Source organism: Dipodomys spectabilis, unplaced genomic scaffold (genome assembly GCF_019054845.1).
Source record: "Dipodomys spectabilis isolate Male_0828 unplaced genomic scaffold, ASM1905484v1 ptg000145l, whole genome shotgun sequence".
NCBI lineage: Eukaryota > Metazoa > Chordata > Mammalia > Rodentia > Heteromyidae > Dipodomys > Dipodomys spectabilis.
Window position 1 is genome coordinate 5920967 of NW_024870822.1, and position 17859 is coordinate 5938825.

The 17859-nt window shown below is 42.0% G+C and overlaps 1 protein-coding gene across 4 annotated transcripts in view; it reads right to left on the reverse strand.

Moving 5' to 3' along the window:
- Tcp11l1 (t-complex 11 like 1) overlaps nucleotides 1-17859 on the reverse strand; it is a 33802-nt gene that overhangs the window by 12362 nt on the left and 3581 nt on the right. For all 4 annotated transcript variants that reach the window (XM_042691436.1, XM_042691434.1, XM_042691435.1 and 1 more), the window contains exons 2-7: nucleotides 16837-17017; nucleotides 11155-11287; nucleotides 8952-9072; nucleotides 6782-7002; nucleotides 3660-3796; nucleotides 1063-1259 (exon numbers count right to left, since the gene is read on the reverse strand). In XM_042691436.1, coding sequence (XP_042547370.1) covers nucleotides 1063-1259; nucleotides 3660-3796; nucleotides 6782-7002; nucleotides 8952-9072; nucleotides 11155-11287; nucleotides 16837-16993 — 966 coding nt within the window. In that variant the 5' untranslated portion in view covers nucleotides 16994-17017. The remainder of the gene's footprint in view (nucleotides 1-1062; nucleotides 1260-3659; nucleotides 3797-6781; nucleotides 7003-8951; nucleotides 9073-11154; nucleotides 11288-16836; nucleotides 17018-17859) is intronic.

Below are 17859 nucleotides of genomic sequence, written 5' to 3' on the forward strand. Positions count from 1 at the left end.
CCTCCATAACTGTCCTCCATCCTCAAGAAAGTAAAAACAACCTAAATGCTCATCAACAGAGAAATAAATAAAATGTGGTGTACCCACATAGTGGGATCCATTATTCAGTACCTAGAATGGTTACAGTAGTATACACACAGCTAGAGGGGTGGGAGGAAGACAACCATCTGATGGGTGGGGTTTTATAGTGCGGGACAATAGAGACATTCGGAGATGGACAGTGGTGATTGTTACACAACAATGTGAACGCACTCAGTGCGGCTTAACGGCACAGTAGCGATGGTAGAAGCAACTTTAAGGCATGTATATTTTACCACAATAAAAATCACAAGAAAAGCCAGGTGTGATGGTGCATGCCTGTAATCCTACCACTTAGGAGGCTGAGGCAGGAGGATCAGAAGTTTGGGACTACCTTGGGCTACATAGCAAAGTTCTGTCTCAAAACAAACACAAATGAAAGAAAAAAAGGGAGGGGGATAAAAGGAGCTGCTGATCCATGCTACAACATGGGTAAATAGTATGCTTCATAAGAAAAGCTTAGGGCTGGGAAGGTGGCTCAGTGGGAGAGCGCTTGCCTTGCATGCCTGAGGCCCTGGGTTCCATTCCTCAGTACCACATAAGCAAAAAGAAAAAAGCCGGAAGTGGCACTGTGGCTCAAGTGGTAGAGCACTAGCCTTGAGCTGAAGAGCTGAGGGACAGCGCCCAGGCCCAGAGTTCAGGCCCCACGACCAGACCCAAAAAAATAAAAAGAAAAAAGAAAAGCTTAGACACAAAAGGCCCCAACTGAATGATTCCAGAAATTTCCAGAAAAGGGAAATCCCCAGAGAGCAGGATATCAGTAGGGGGAAGGGAGTGAGGGAGAAAGAGTAGTGACTGTCAATGGGCATAGTTTCTTTTGGAGTGATGGAATGTTCTAAATTAAATAGTCATAGTTGTTTCATAATTGTGAAAATGCACTAAAATGCACCATGAATGTGAATTGTAGGTGAATTTTATCAGAATGCTACTCTAAAAAAAAATCCAGTGGCACAAAGAGAAGCGTGGGAGTTGGGCAGCACCTACCTCAGGGAAAGGCCTCCGAAGGTGGTCCCATTTCAGAAGCTTCAGGTATGCATAATTCTGGACAACCACGGGAGTCAGCGCGGGAGCATCTCCAGAGCCAGCAGCCTCTCCTGCAGCCGGCAGGGCATGTTTGTACTTCTGAGTCATGAGATCACCCGAGGCTTCTTCTAGCCACTGGGTAACAAAGTCTAGGGAGTCTGAAAAACAAAGCTGCAAAAATTATCCTGACACTTAGGGGGAATGCTTCTTGGAATTACTGTAGAGAATAAACATCACAACCAATAGCATGTGGTCTAGGCAAAATACCAGATTTAGGATGTAGACAAGTGTGCACCACTCACCTGCCAGACTGTTCTGATACAACACCTGGCAAGCCTTGCTGCCCACAGCTGCTTGACAAGCCTGCCTTCCTGCTCTGCCTATCCTGAGCACTGCATGCAATGTAGCTGGAAGCTGTGAAGAGTCCAGCTCTGTGAGATGGTCAGTTCTTGCCTAGAGACACAGGGGGTATAACCCGCTGGAGACAGCCCTGAGTAGCGTGTCCTTTGCCTTCTCTTGTCCACGTCTCACCCTCATCAGCCAGGATTCCCCACAGCTCAGTGTTTGATGTGAAGCCCAGGGTGCTGTGAGCACTGGGGAGCCACTGGTTGACCTTCATCTGCCAGCATGCTCCTTTTGCTTGTCTAAGCTGAGCTGTGCAGCAGATACCCTAAGGATATACAGAAAGAGCAGAAAGTTTGCCTCTAAGGGCCTGGAGGTATTGCAGTCTGCCCACAGAGCCCTCCATGAAGCCTAGTGGGCAGGCAGCGAGGCGGTAGCTTACCGTCCACTCCTCTGTTCTCTGCGGGCTCCTGATCCCCACAGCTCAGTTCATTTGGACTGCCAAACCATCTGGCCTATCTACCTTCAGCGTTCTGCAGACAGCATTCTCTGCAGTCACCAGCTTTGGAAATACTGAACTATACTGTTGAGAAGCACCAGGCTCTGACCGACAAGGACCATGGTGAGGCTTCCACTTTGGCACTTTCACCATATCTTGTCTCTCTGGTACCTCCTTCTAACACTAAGGCTCTTCAGCTTCCATACTTATGCCTCCTGCTGTCTCCTGAGAGGGACAATGTCAACTTCTTCTTACAACACTTCTACTGTGCTCTTCCTAACTCCCCCTGTTCCCATGCACCCCTCAGACTTCTCTGACTGGTACTGGAGGAGCCAACTGCTTGGGGCACTGGATGAACTAATCTGATCAGGCCACATGCTCTATCCAGACTGCCATTCTCATCTTGTCATCAATATAGCTGGACCCTGAATGGATTTCAGCATAAACTGTATCTGAAGACTGAAGTTTGCCCAGAACATCAACTACCAAAACAAAAACAAAACCTCACTCAAAATACAATATAATTTCACATTCTATACTCCTTTGCTTTCCTGCAGTATTCTGAGAGATTGAGAAAAATGGGACTTTTTTGGTTGGCACCATAACTCATGACTGAAAAGTATGGGGAGTGACTTAGGAGATGGAGTTTGGGAGAATGATCGTTCTGAGACAGCCTGGGCAAAAAGTACACAAGACCCCATCTCAACCAGTAAAAAGCATAGCATGGTGGTACACATTTGTCATTCCAACTACACAAGAAGTATAAATAGGAGAATCACATTTTAGGCTAGCTTGAGAAATAAATAAATAAATAAATAAAGCAGACTTTTCCTGGGCATGGAGAGAGACATGCATATAGACCAGAAATAAAGTGAAAGGTCTGCTATCTCCAATAAATAGGAGAAGACTAAATGAACTCACAAGAATTATGTCATCACTAGGCACTGGTAGCTCATGTCTGTAATCCTAGCTACTCCAAGGGTCCAAATCTGAGGACCATGGTTCAAATCTAGCTTGGGCAGGAAAGCCTGTGAAACTCTTATCTCCAACTAACTACAAAAAAATATCTGGAAGTGGAGCTGTAGCTCAAGTGGTAGAGCACTAGCCTTGAGCAAAAAACCTCCAGGACAGCACCCACACCCTGATTTCAAATCTTAGGACTAGCCAAAAACAACAACAACAACAACAAAGATGTCATGAAAATATAACTCAAACTGCTGCTTTCACTTAAAAAAAAAAAGAGAGAAGATTTTCACTTTTTCTTTTTTTTTCTTTCTTTTTTTTGTTGGTTGTGGGGCCTGAACTCTGGGCCTGGGCACTGATCCTCAGCTCTTCCACTCAAGGCTAGCGCTCTACCACTTGAGCCACAGCGCCACTTCCGGCTTTTTTTCTCTTTGCTTATGTGGTGTTGAGGAATCGAACCCAGGGCCTCATGCATGCAAGGCAAGCGCTCTACCACTGAGCCACCTTCCCAGCCTACTCTTTTTCATTTCTATACTCATGCCCTACCCATATTGCTTTTTGCTTGCCAATTAAGTTTTCTTTTTAATCCTGAACAATTCTCGATGTAGTCCTAACAGCTTATGTTTCTCCTTCTTCAAATTAGATTATTCTCATACATAATTTTAGTTTTGTTTTGAAAAAATATTGTTATTCAACAAGCCACAGCAACCAAAGTGAAAAAAAAATTTAAGAAACCACAAAGTATGACACATACTTGGCTGTTTCTCCAAAAACTCCTGGAACTTCTTCCTCTCGTATTCAACCGACTGCTGCATGAGGTGGGGCCGGATGCTAGTGATAGCAAAATTGGCCATGTCCATTTTCATTAGGTCCAACACAGAAAAAATCGCCCTGAAGGAAATAAGGATTTATAGCCAGGCACTTTTTAGATTAAGAAAAAAAAAAAAATTAGCCAGCTACCAGTGGCTCTCCTCTATAATCCTAGCTACTCCGAAGGCTTAGATTTGAGAATTGAGATTAGAAACCAGTCTGGAAAGACAAGTCTGTGAGACTCTTATTCTCGATTAACTTATACACCCAATTAACTACCAAAAAGCTGGAAGGGGAGCCTGTGGCCCAAGTGGTAGAGCACTAGCTTTGAGTGAAAAAGCCAGTATTATAGTGTGAGTCACCAGCTTTAGGCTTCATAAAACTTTTTTTCCTAGGTGCCAGTACTGAGGCTTGAACTCAGGGCCTGGGCACAGTCCCTGTGATTCTTTTTCTCAAGGCTAGTGCTCTACCACTTGAGCCACAGTGCCACTTCCAGCTTTTTCTAATTTTTTTTTTTTCTGTCGGTTGTGGGGCTTGAACTCTGGACCTGAAGGTTGTCCCTGCACTCTTCTGCAAGGCTAGTGCTCTACCACTTGAGCTACAGCGCCACTTCTGGTTTTCTGGTGGTTTATTGGAGATAAGAGTTTCACAGAGTTTCCTGCCCAGGCTGGTTTTGAACCATGAGCCTCAGATCTCAGCCTCCTGAGTAGCTAGGATTACAGGCGTGAGCCACCGGCACCCGGCTAATTTTTTTTTTTTTCTTTTAATCAGTTGTAGTGCCTGAACTCTGGGCCTGGGCACTGTCCCTCAGCTCTTCAGCTCAAATCTAATGCTTTACCACTTGAGCCACAGTGCCACTTCCAGTTTTTTCTGCTTATGTGGTGATGAGGAATCAAACCCAGGGCCTCATGCATGCAAGGCAAGCATTCTACCTCCTTCCCAGCCCTGAATAATTTGTTGGAGATAAGAGTCTCATGGACTTTTCTGCCTCGACTGGCTTTGAACTGCAATCTTCGGATCTCAGCCTCCTGAGTAGCTAGGAATTTAAGTGTGAGCCACCAATACCTGGAAAAACATTTCTTAATTTCCAGGAAAACTAAGCATTTACCCAAATACTAATTTCTCAGGCAGCATTATGTCACTTCTTTGCCTATTCTAGCTTAAAAATTAATGAAATCTGATCATAACTATATATATTGAAAATTAAATATTGGACTAGAAATACAGTTCAGTGGTGGAGCACTTGGCTTCTCACCATATCCAAAAACATTTTTTTTTGGGGGGGGGGGGTCTGGTTGTGGGGCCTGAACTCTAGGGCTGGCGCCGTCCCTCAGCTCTTCAGCTCAAGGCTAGCACTCTACCACTTGAGCCACAGTGCCACTTCTGGCTTTTTTCTTTCTGCTTATGTGGTGCTGAGGAATCGAACACAGGGCCTCAAGCATGCAAGGCAAGCACTCTACCACTGAGCCAACTTCCCAGCCCCAAAAAACATTTTTTTTAATATCCAAAAGATGAAACAAAAAATGTGTTACTAGAAAGATTTTTATTTTTCGGGTCATGGGGCTTGAACTCTGGGCCTAGGCGCTGTCCCTCAGCTCTTCAGCTCAAGGCGAGCACTCTATCACTTTGAGCCACAGCGCCACTTCCATTTTCCTGAGTGGTTTATTGGAGGTAAGAGTCTCAGGGACTTTCCCTGCTTGGGCTGGCCTTGAACCTCAATCCTCAGATCTCAGCTTCTTGAATAGCTAGGATTACCACTGGCGCCCGGCTAGAAAGATTCTTTTTTTTTTTTTTGGTCGGCAGTGGGGCTTGAACTCTGGGCCTGGGCGCTGTCTTTCAGCTCTTCAGCTCAAGGCGAGCACTCTATCACTTTGAGCCACAGCGCCACTTCCATTTTCCTGAGTGGTTTATTGGAGGTAAGAGTCTCAGGGACTTTCCCTGCTTGGGCTGGCCTTGAACCTCAATCCTCAGATCTCAGCTTCTTGAATAGCTAGGATTACCACTGGCGCCCGGCTAGAAAGATTTTTTTTTTTTTTTTTGGTCGGCCGTGGGGCTTGAACTCTGGGCCTGGGCGCTGTCTTTCAGCTCTTCAGCTCAAGGCGAGCGCTCTACCACTTGAGCTACAGCGCCACTTCCGGTTTTTCTGGTGGTTATTGGAGATAGGAGTCTTACGGTCTCTGCTGCCCGGGCTGGCTTTGAACCGTGATCCTCAGATCTCAGCCTCCTGAGTAGCTAGGATTACAGGCGTGAGCCACCAGCGCCCAGCTTAGAAAGATTTTTTATGTTAAATTTCTTTAATTTTTTTGGCAAAAGTTTAAATATATGTATTTATTTATATTTGTTTGTTTTAATTGTTGGTTGTGGAGCTTGAACACTGGGCCTGAGTGCTATCCCTCAGCTCTTCAGATCAAGGCTAGTGCTCTATCACTTGAGCCACAGCTCCACTTCGGGGTTTCTGGTGGTAAATTGGAGATAAGAGTCTCACGGACTTTCCTACCTAGGCTGGCTTGGAACTGTGATCCTCGAATCTCAGCCACCTGAGTTGCTAGGATTATAGGCATGAGTTACTGGCCCCTAGCTTAAATATACTTTTTAAATGACCATATTCTTGGGAAACAGTTGTTGAAATATTTAGGAGTAATATGGCACAATGTCTGCCACTAACCCTCAGAAAGTGAGAGGGACACTTACACAAACACACACACACACACACACACACACACACACACACACACACACACACACACACACACACACACACAAAGATACAGCAATGTGACATGAAAACTCTTGAACTGATGGTACTCTTCCTAAAACTTTCTTATAGGTTTGGCATTTTTCAAATGAAATGTTAAGAGAATGACGTATGAAATAGAAAAATCTGGCATCAACATCAAAATGAAACCAGTGATGTGGGTAAATTTCTTCCTTCTTCCTACTTTTCAGTATTTTAAGTCATGTTTGCTTTAGTTATGTTTTCAACGCATGAGTCTCTCCACTTCAGGAAGCTGAAATCTGAAAACAGGTTTTGCATTTGGCTGCCCAGTGACTGATACATTTCCATACCTGAACAGGGGCACTAGTTCCTTAATGTCCTTTAGTTTGTTAACTTCCTCATCTCGAGCAGGTGCACACAGTGTCCCCATCATGTCAATAATAAATTCTGCCAGCTTGGAAATGTCTAGGGCTCCATTTTCTGCTTCTTGCTTTATCAGATCCAGATCCAAGACTTCCGTTATCTGGTTTCTCAATCGAGTGTGACCAGGCAGCAAGAAAGATAAGAGAATCTTCAAGAGAGCACAGCGAAGTTTAATCAAAAGTTTCTTAGTCTGGTTTCCTTTTATAAAAAATTATTATAAAAGAGGGGCTGAGAAGGTGGCTCAGTGGTAGAGCGCTTGCCTTGCATGCATTGAGGCCCTGGGTTCAATTCCTCAGCACCACATAAGCAGAAAAAAAAAAGCCGGAAGTGGTGCTGTGGCTCAAGTGGTAGAGCACTAGCCTTGAGCCGAAGAGCTAAGGGACAGCGCCCAGGCCCAGAGTTCAGGCCCCACGACCGGACCCAAAAAAAAAAAAAATATAAAAGAAATGTCTCGGGGCTGAGAAGGTGCCTCAGTGGTAGAGCTCTTGCCTTGCATGCCTGAGGCCCTGGGTTCGATTCCTCAGCACCACATAAGCAAAAAGAAAAAAGCCGGAAGTGGCGCTGTGGCTCAAGTGGTAGAGAGCTAGCCTTGAGCTGAAGAGCTGAGGGACAGCATTCAGGCCCAGAGTTCAGGCCCTACAACCGGACCCCAAAAAATAAAAAATAAAAATAAATAAATAAATAAATGTCTGACTATTGAGATAAAGGTTTACCAACATATATTTTAACCTTTTACTAAACAAATTTATAGGGGAAAAAAAAAAAACAGAAGTCATTTAGAATAGCTATTGAAGCTCTAAATAACAATATTATATATTCAAGAAAAGACAATAATGGAGCAAAAAAACACATGAGCTAATCACTGATTTCAATTTCCACAGATTAATTCCTCTTTAATAATATTGTTAACAGCATTGCAAACAAGTCTTTTCCTCCCAAAACCCTTCTGTCCCAAAGACTGAATTAGTGTGTGTGTGTGTGTGTGTGTGTGTCAGAGAGAGGGTATACATGTGTGGCTTGAACACAGGGCTCTGTGCCCTCACTCTGCTTTTATGTTCACAGCTAGCATTCTACCACTTGAGCCACATCTCTAGTCAAACTTATAAGCCGATAAAATGGAGATAAGAATCTCTGGGATTTGTCTGACCAGGCTGACTTCATCCCTCAATCTAAGTTAGGATTACAGGGGTAAGCAACCAGCACCTGAAACTTTTTGGCCAAAATAACTGAATTGTCAATGCTTATTAAAATTTATGAATAATCTATATTTTATAAGTTCTGTTATTTTGAAACAATGATTATTAAAAACATGAACTTTTATTTTAAAAGAATAATGCTAAGGAGGCTGAGGAGCTGAGGATAACAGTTAAAAATTCATGAGGTTCTTATCTCCAGTTGGAAGGACTCTAGCTTCTGAAAGACAAAAAAAAAGCTGGAAATGGAGCCATGGCTCAAGTGGTAGAGCACTGGACTTGAGCAGAAGAAACCATGGGGCAGTATCCAGGCCCTGAGTTCAAGCCCCAGGACTGGCAAAAAAAGAAAGTAACACCTTCAGGTTTCTATAAACTGCTTAAAGTTAAAAAAAAAAAAAAAAAAAAGCACTAGGTCAAAATACTCATTTCAAATTTTGGGAAATAAATTGTGTTTGTGACCATAGATTTCTTTCAAGTCATTTGGAGAGCACACAGGTGAAACAAATGCCTTCAGCATCAGTAATAGCGCCGTGCTAGAACATTACCCTTGAGCACAAAAAGGCTCAGGGACAGTGCCCAGGCCCTGGGCTCAAGCCCTAGGACCGGTATTAAAAAAAAAAAAAAAAAAAGCCTATAATCCTAGTTACTTAGAGCACTGAGATCTGAGGATCACAGTTTAGAGCCAGCCTGTGAAGGAAACTCCAAGAGAGTCATATCTCCAATAAAACTACTCAAAAAAGCCAGAAGTGGCTTTGTGGTTCAAGTGGTAGAGCATTTGCCTTGTGCAAAAGCAGCTCAGAGACAGTGCCCAGGCCCAGCATTTAAGCCCCAGGACAGGCAAAACAAAAACAAAAACAAAAACCCCACAAATGCCTTCAGCAGCACTCTTTCATCTTTGTCTTACCTCTTTGATTTCTCCTACAAGTTTGATAGCATGGTCATACGTTGGGGGGTCTTCACTTAGCTGAGCACTCAAGCAATCCCAAAAAGCTTTATGTACAATCTCTTTTACTTTCTTCCGCAAGCTGGAGACAGTGGGGGAAAAAAGATAGAAACTAAAATATTGGGGCCTCAAATCATTTTCAAAATCAGTCGATGGGGATGATAGTAACAAATCTTTAAAATAAAAAAGGAACCAAGAAAGATTTTCCAGACAGATTCAAACTGATAACATACTTTAACTTTCAGTTTGTGATTAGGAGGAATCACTTACAGCTAATTTATTAACTAACATTGGTGCAATTAGTAGCTCAGAACAGTGTTAAATGATGAAACAACTATGAAAAATTAGGTCATTAATTTTTAGTTCCTGATAATAGCAACTTTCTAAGATTTAATTAAATAGTTTAAGATAACAATTCAACATGTTAGCAGTTGGAAGGACTCTTTTCTAAAAATATCCTATTCCCAGATGATAAACGGAATATTGCTTAACTAGGTACAAAACTGTATAATTTATTTATACCATTTCTTTCCTCCCCCTTTTTAAAAAAAAAAAATGGTGCTAAGGATCAAACCCAGAGCCACATGCATGCTAATACACACTACCATTGAACTACACCCAACTCACCAATTCTTCATTATTAACATGAATAAAAACTATGTTTGTAGGCATGTAGGCATATTAGAGGTATCTTGATGGATGTATTTAGAAACCTTCTGTTGGAGACAGAAACCATTTCTTCTGTTAGCAGAATGCCAGTGTTTTACAGGGCAGCATAAACTCTGACTATGAAAATGAATGAGGTCTGATCCTAACAAGTTCAACAGAGCTGATCCATTCCTGGTTGCCAGATTGAACATTTCTGGGCTCATTACAAGCTGGGGTAGATTGTGACCAAATCTAATGAACAAGGTATTATGGGATACCTGCTTTATGAATCCAAAGATAGATGTTTCTTCTCAGAAAAGGAAGACCCCAGTCCTCTCCCCAACTTGTCTGGAAAGCTGGTGTATAATGGAGTGCTTAGTAGCTGTGACATCTGTCCTGCAGCCATGAGGAACAGGCCAAGAAAGGGGCACACATACCAACCAGAGTCCTGACATCAGGGAACTGTTAAAGACATCTATATCCAGATTTCCTTGACTCTAACTGGAGATTAGATTCCTGGATTTTAATTGGAGATAAGAGTCTCATGAACTTTCCTACCCAGGCTGGCTTTGAACCTAGATCCTCAGATCTCAGCCTCCTGAGTAGCTAGGATTACAGGTGTGAGTCACCTGCACCAAGTTAACAATTCATTTTTAAAAGATTTATTTTAAAAGATACAACCAAGAGTTTTAGATTTAACTGAAACTGCTATGTCTTAGGTACTAGGGATTGGGAGAACACCCTCATGCTTATCTTCATGGAGTTTAAAATCTGGAATAGAGACAGGCGCTGGTGGCTAATGCCTGTAATCCTAGCTACTCAGGAGGCTAAGACTGGGGCTAGGAAGGTGGCTCAGTGGTAGAGTGCTTGCCTTGCATACATGAGGCCTTGGGTTTGATTCCTCAGCACCACATAAGCAAAAAAAGCCAGAAATGGCGCTGTGACTTCAGTAGTAGAGCACTAGCCTGGAGCTGAAGAGCTGAGGCCCAGAGTTCAGGTCCCACAACCAACAACAACAACAAAAAAAAGAGGCTGAGATGGGAGGATTGCAGTTCAAAGCCAGTTCAGGCAGGAAAGTCTCCAATAAACCACTAGAAAACTGGAAGTGGTGCTGTGGCTCAAGCAGTAGAGAGCTCGCCTTGTGCTGAAGAGCACAGGGAAAGCACCCAGGCCCAGAGTTCAGGCCCATGACCTACCCGCCCCCGCCAAAAAAAGAATCTAGACTAAAATGCAAGCCAGCCAACAACTGCAATACAAAGGAACAGATGGACAGTGCTCTGAAAAAAAGCAAAATAAGGCAGCTATGAATTGATATGAAAGTTATTTCTGACTTCCACACTTTATTTGCATACTGAAGTATCAAGATCCTAATTCCTAATCTAGGAATATTTTTAGCACTAGTGTACAACAGGGAAATGTACTTTAATATATAAGCATGACCAGAAGGAAACATTTCCAAAACTGGGCGGTGATAGTTTTCACAAAGTTAACAAGGTGAAAGCAGTGGCCATCTTACCTGTTTTCTGGTAATTCCACTGGTTTAAGCTGAAAGTCTCCATTGACTACAATTTCATGAGCTAGAACCATGTTGGTGATGCCTTTTGCTGTCTCTAGAAGTTCTTCTACTGCCACAAACTGAGGAGGACTGGCTGCAACAAAACCCAGGAAAGGGACTTAACTTCTCTCCCTAGAATTTCTGTTGAAATAAGCAAACCAGGTGCCCATGGCCCACTCCCATGATCCTACCTACTTAGGCAGCTGAGATCTAAGGTTCAAGGTTAGAAGCCAGCCGTGAGACTCTAATCTACAATTACCACCAAAAAAAGGCTGGAAATGAAACTGTAGCTCAAGTGGTAGAGTACCAGCCTTGAACAAGAAAGCCAAATAAGAGTGTAAGACCCTGAGTTCTAGTCCCAGTAAGAGCATAAAAAAATGTATCATAGTCTGGACTCTGGTGGCTTATGCCTAAGTCTGACTACTCAGGAATTTGAGATGAAAAGATCTAGGTTTGGAGCTAGCCAGGGCAGAAAAGTCTATGAGAGTCTTATCATCACTTAACTGCCAATAAGTAGAAAGCAGAATTGTGGCTCATGTGGGAAAGTGGTAGCATTTAGCACAAAAACCCAGGAACAGCATGCAGGCCCTGAGTTAAAGCCCCAGGACAGGCAAAAGAGAAGATTAATTAATTAATTAATTAAGAAGGTGGTAACTCTAATAAAAGGAAATCCTTTTTATTCTCAAATAGCAAGATAACTTTGGTTATTCTATTTTCCTTTTGATTATTGTATTTACGATCCTAAAAGTGGAGATCACTCACAATACTCAAAACATTTGATTTTCACTAAACAAGGTGAATGGAAAAATCATAGCAGTAAACTGAGACTGAAAACTTGTTACAAGTTTTCATTTTCCTAGTAAGCTGAGCATTTGTTCTAACCCCTCTGCTGCCTTTTTTTAACCCTACCTCCTGTTCTAACCCTTCTAATCCTTTTTCTTCTAAGAGAAAAAGCTGATTCTGGATTTAACATTTTCTTCTGCTTCCATCATCAGTTTTCTTCTCCCACTAACACTCTGTCATGAAAGTATCTCTCCAAATTCAACTAGCTTTAATGTTTTGGTGCTCCTTTTTTAAATTTTTATTCTTTTAGTAGTACTGAGGTTTGAACTCAGGACCTTGTGCTTGGCTGGCAGGTGCTCTACCACTTCAGCTATGCCTCTAGGCCTTTTTACTTTATTTGTATTTCTAATGAGCCTTGTGTGGTCTTAGAAACTACAACTTGAGAAGTGCTTCCCCTGGCAGATAATACAGTGACTTTTATATAATGATGAGATGTGGGCTTCAAATGAATCAGAGAAGCCAGTAATGGTTTGCCAAGGATTTAACAATTATAGAGTCATCTAGTTAGTGAAAAATAACTTTCCTTCTCTTCGTTTTTCTTTTCTTTTGCCCCTCTTCCCTCTGAGAAGGAACCAAATGTAAGAACTGCCATATCCTGTCTGGTAAACATCTTTATTTGGTCTCATAAAATGAGAAGTTGGGAAAATGCTCAAAATTCCTCCTCACAAAATTCTTCAGCATTTCCAGAATTATTAATAAAAATACAAAAACAAAGACTGGGTATGGTGACTGTGCCAGTTAACGTAGGTACTTGGGCACTACAAGCCAAGGTCAGCCTGAACAAAAAAGCAAGACCCTATCTGAAAAATCACTAACACATAAAAGGCTGGAAGTGTGGTTCAAGTGATAGAAAACTTTCCTCGCAAATGGAGTATCTTGAGTTCAAACTCCAGTACTGACTAAAAATAGTTGAATTGTCTTCATGTATATTAGTTGAGTATGATAAATACCAAACATCAAAATCCAGATATATCTTGTGTGTGTGTGTGTGTGAGTGTGTGTGTGTGTGTGTGTGTGCGCGCGCGCGCGCTGATCCTAGGGCTTGAACTCAGGGAGTGGGTACTGTCTCTGAGCTTTTATGTTCAAGGCTAGTATTCTATCACTTGAACCATAGCACCATTTCTGGCTTTTTCTGAGTGGTTTATTGGAGATACGAGTCTTATAGACTTTCCTGTCCAGACTGGTTTCAAACCATGATCCTCAGATCTCAACCTCCTGAGTAGCTAGAATTATGAGTGTGAGCCACTGGCAACCAGCTCAGATATATCATTTTAATTCTTAGGTATATCATGTTAATATCATATTATGAAGATATCAATTTTCTCCAAAATCTGTTGGTTAAACATATCCTAATCAAAACTCCAAAAGTCAAAATTTCTGTGGGAATGACCAAATTGATTCTAAAATTCATGTGGAAAGGTAATAGAAAAAAAAATTTTAACCCACTTTGAAGAGAATTGGAGGGGTTATAATAAATGGTTTTAAAACTTAGTATAAAAGTACAACCATCAAGGAATACGTTCTGGGTGTAAAATGTAAAATGATGCACTCACTTTGGAAATCAGCTTGGAGCTTATCAAAAGTAAAAGATAGGGCTGGGAAGATGGCTCTGTGGTAGTGTGTTTGCCTTGCACGCCTGGGTTCGATTTCTCAGCACCACATAAGCAGAAAAAGCCAGAAGTGGCACTGTGGCTCAATTGGTAGAGTGCTTGCCTTGAGCTGAAGAGGTGAGGGACAGCACCCAGGCCCAGACTTAAGGCCCCACGACTGGCAAAAAAAAAAAAAAAAAAAGTAAAAGATAGACTAACTATATGACCCTAGATCTTTACCCAAGAAATTAGAAAATATATGGCTATGTAAAGACTTAGAACCCAAATGTTAATAGGTGCTTTACTCGTAACAGTGAAAACCTGAAATTATTCTAAATGTCTATCAACTTCAGAAAGGATTAAAAAAAATTGTGTATAACCACACAATTGAATACTACTCAGCAATAACAAGGAATGACCCACTGATACATGTGAATTTCATGCTTTTTTTGTGGGGGGGGTTCAGTCCTGGAACTTGAACTTAGGGCCTGGGCACTGTGCCTGAGCCTTTCTGTGCTAAAGGCTAGCACTCTACTTGAACTACAGCGCCACCTCTGGCTTTTTCTGTTTATGTGGTACTTAAAAATCAAACCCAGAGCTTCATGCATGCTTGGCAAGTACTCTACCACTAAGCCACATTTACAGCCCACACAGATGAATTTCAAAAGCATTATCCTACAATAAAAAGTCAGATATAAAAGACTATATTCACTAGGATTCCCCAAATATGAAATTGTAGGAAGGACAAGATGATAGTAACAGGAAGCAGATCAGTAGTTACCAAAGGCTGTTGGTACAGAGAAAAGATTTGTTGCCGAGGGACACGAGAACTGTGGGAGATGACAGACATGTTCAAGCAGTTCATGATTGTGGGTCATAGGCTGGAACTTCTAAACCATAAGCCAAAGTAAACTTTTTCTCTTACCAAGCTGATTTACCTAAAGTAATTGTTGCAACACAAAACTAACTAGACTAACAAAGCCTGGTGCTGGAGGCTTATGCCTATAATCCTAGCTATACAGAAGGTTGAGATCTGAGGATCCAGGTTCAAAGCCAGCCCAGGCAGGAAAAGTCCATGATACTCTTATCTCCAATTAACCACCAGAAAACCGGAAGTGGCCCCATGGTTCAAAGTGGTAGAGTATTATCCTTGAATACAAAAAGATCAGGGACAGCACCCAGGCCCTGAGTTCAAGCCCCAGGACTGACAAAAAACAAGCAGCAAGAAAGAAAGCAAGTGAGAAAAGAGAGAGAGAAAGAGAGAGAGAGAAAGAGAAAGACAGAAAAGAAGTAATCTGTCTTAACCACTTAATCTCTTCCTAAAAACCTCATTTTCCAACACTCCCACAATAACCATCCACTATCCACAGGAGTTCTAGAGGAGACAAGGGTACTCAAGCCAAAGTAGAGCTAGTCCAAGCTTCTGTAGGGCCCTTCTAGGTTGTGTCTGGAAGACTGCCCCAACCTAAAAGTTCTACCACCTCCCCAAGTTCCCCAAATGCCATATGCTGGGAAACAAGTTTTTTTTTTTTTTTTTTTCTGGGTCCGGTCATGGGGCCTGAACTCTGGGCCTGGGCGCTGTCCCTCAGCTTTTCAGCTCAAGGCGAGCGCTCTACCACTTGAGCCACAGCGCCACTTCCGGCTTCTTTATGCTTATGTGGTGCTGAGGAATCGAACCCAGGGCCTCAAGCATGCAAGGCAAGCCTCTACCACTGAGCCACCTTCCCAGCCCGAAACAAGCTTTTTTTTCAGTGGTTCTACTGAGGTTTGAACTCAGGGCTTCACATTTACTATGCACACAGCTACTACTTGAGCCACACCTCTAGCTCTTTCTGCTCTGGTTATTTTTGAGATAGTGCCTCCATTTTTTACCAGGTTAACCTGGAACTGAGATCCTTCCCACCTCAGCTTCTTACGTAGTTGTGATGAAAGGCACATACCACTGTGCCAGCTATTAGTTGAGATGGGTATTGTGAACTTTTTGACTGGGCTGGCCTCAAACCATGATCTTCTCAATCTCTGCCTCCCTAATAGCTAAGATTACAGGCCTGAGCCACTGGCAACAGGCTTGGGTCCAAGTTTTAACACATGAGCCTATGGAGGATATTTCATATCCAAATGACAGCACACCCACATTACAGCAATCAATCCTGGCATCATTAACAGATACATATTAGTAGTAACAGTAATACCCACTGATATTTATTGAGCATTTATAACATGCTAAGCACTAGCCTAAATACTTTCCATGAATTCATTTAATCTTTACAATGACCCTACAAGACAGGTATATATCCCTTGCTTTAAAGATAGAACAAACAATAGGAGCTTCCTAACTATGTATTACAGATAAAGTCTAATAGCTGCACAATAGATGATGCTATTAATAAAGCATGATTTCCTGGACCCAGTTTAACCTTGTAGCTTATCAAATATAAATGATACCACATAAATTGGGTTGGCTAGTGTTTGCCATAAAAATACTATGCTGTCTAATAAACTACCTGGGAAAGACTTTGATCACTTTAGAAGAAACACACCTCAAAACCCAAAAATGCTTGCAATTCTTCCAAATACGCAAAATTACTGATCATCTCTACTTTAAAGAGATAACATCAACACAGACAAATGCTTAGACTATGACACTCCACCTTAAACTTTCAATCTTGGACTCACTTCAAAAAGCTTAAATATTCTTAATAAAACACATGAGTTGAGGCAACTGCTGGGAAGACACCGAAATTGCCACCTTTCATCTCTGAGACTTGCTCCCTGCCAGAGATCTGAAATGACTTCACCCACTCACCGAACAAACTGAATCTCCTACCTGTGGGAACTAAACCCTGGGCATGACTTTAGGGTGTGAACAATTCACATGCCCTTCCAAACCTGCACAAGCACAGTCCAGACTAGAATTAGTCTCAGACTTTTCACTCTTTTAATTCTAGCTGTTGTTTGCATTCCACCATCCTGTTTCTCAGAGCCCTACAGAGAAACCTGAATGCCAGAGGCTAGAGAAAAGATGGGAACATCCTGGACGTGGTCCTAACGTTTAACTTCTCATGCAATTGAAAACCCTCAAGGTTGCCAGTTGAGAAACTGTTGCTTTTCTTAAGTTCTAATTTAGTTCAGAGACCCATGCACAAAGAAGCCTAATTAAAATATCAACTGAAAACAATAACTGTGTTTAACCAAAATCAAATTTGCTTACAGTGAGGTCTTTGCATTCTTTGTGGACTAGCAGAGTCTGAATTTATTTGTTTCTGTAAAACTTCATCAGAACATTCCAGAGCACCTTCCAGGCCTTGCTCAGAATCATTTGATTTTTCTGCTTCATCTACATGAGATTTGTCAAGGTTTTCAGACATTCTCAATTAAGTTTATTCACTGTCCTAGGAAAGAAAAAAAAAAAAAAAGTGAGCCAAAAGTATTCTGTCACTAATTAGCAGGGTGACTGGGAAATTGTTATTCTTTTTAGTTTACTTGTCTGTGAAATAAATAGGTTTACTAAGATCTTATCCATCTACTGTATCCATCTATTGCATAGTATCTGTTTGGTGCTACTGGGGTTTGAACTCAGGACCTCAGGCTTGGCAGGAAGAAGGTGCCATACCACTTGTCATGCCTTCAGCCCATACAATATTCTAATTCAGTGACTAAACAGATCATTGTAAAATGACATTTGTAATTTACCATATTTATAGACCTCAGATAAAGAACAATAGTTCAAGTATTTTTTTTCCTACTCCTGAGTAGCATGTATAAGAACACATGGTCTTGGGCTGGGAAGGTGGCTTAGTGGTAGAGCGCTTGCCTTGCATGCCTGAGGCCCTGGGTTCGATTCCTCAGCACCACATAAGCAAAAAGAAAAAAAGCTGGAAGTGGCGCTGTGGCTCAAGTGGTAGAGCGCTAGCCTTGAGCTGAAGAGCTGAGGGACGGCACCAAGGCCCAGAGTTCAGGCCCCACAACCGGACCCCGTCCCCCCCCAAAAAAAGAACACAAGGTCTTAACAGAAGACAACACTATATAAGCTGCCAGCTTCTATTTTAATCAAAAGGAATGTCTCAATCTTACCTTTTTTTTTAAAACAGGGTCTCACTAGTCTAAGGTTCACCTTGAATACACAACCCTCCTGCCTCAACCTCCCAGTGCTGGGATTACAGGTGTGTACTATCATTCCCAGCTCAATCTTCAATTCTTTTTTGTTTTGGTGCCTGTCTGAGAGCTTGAACTC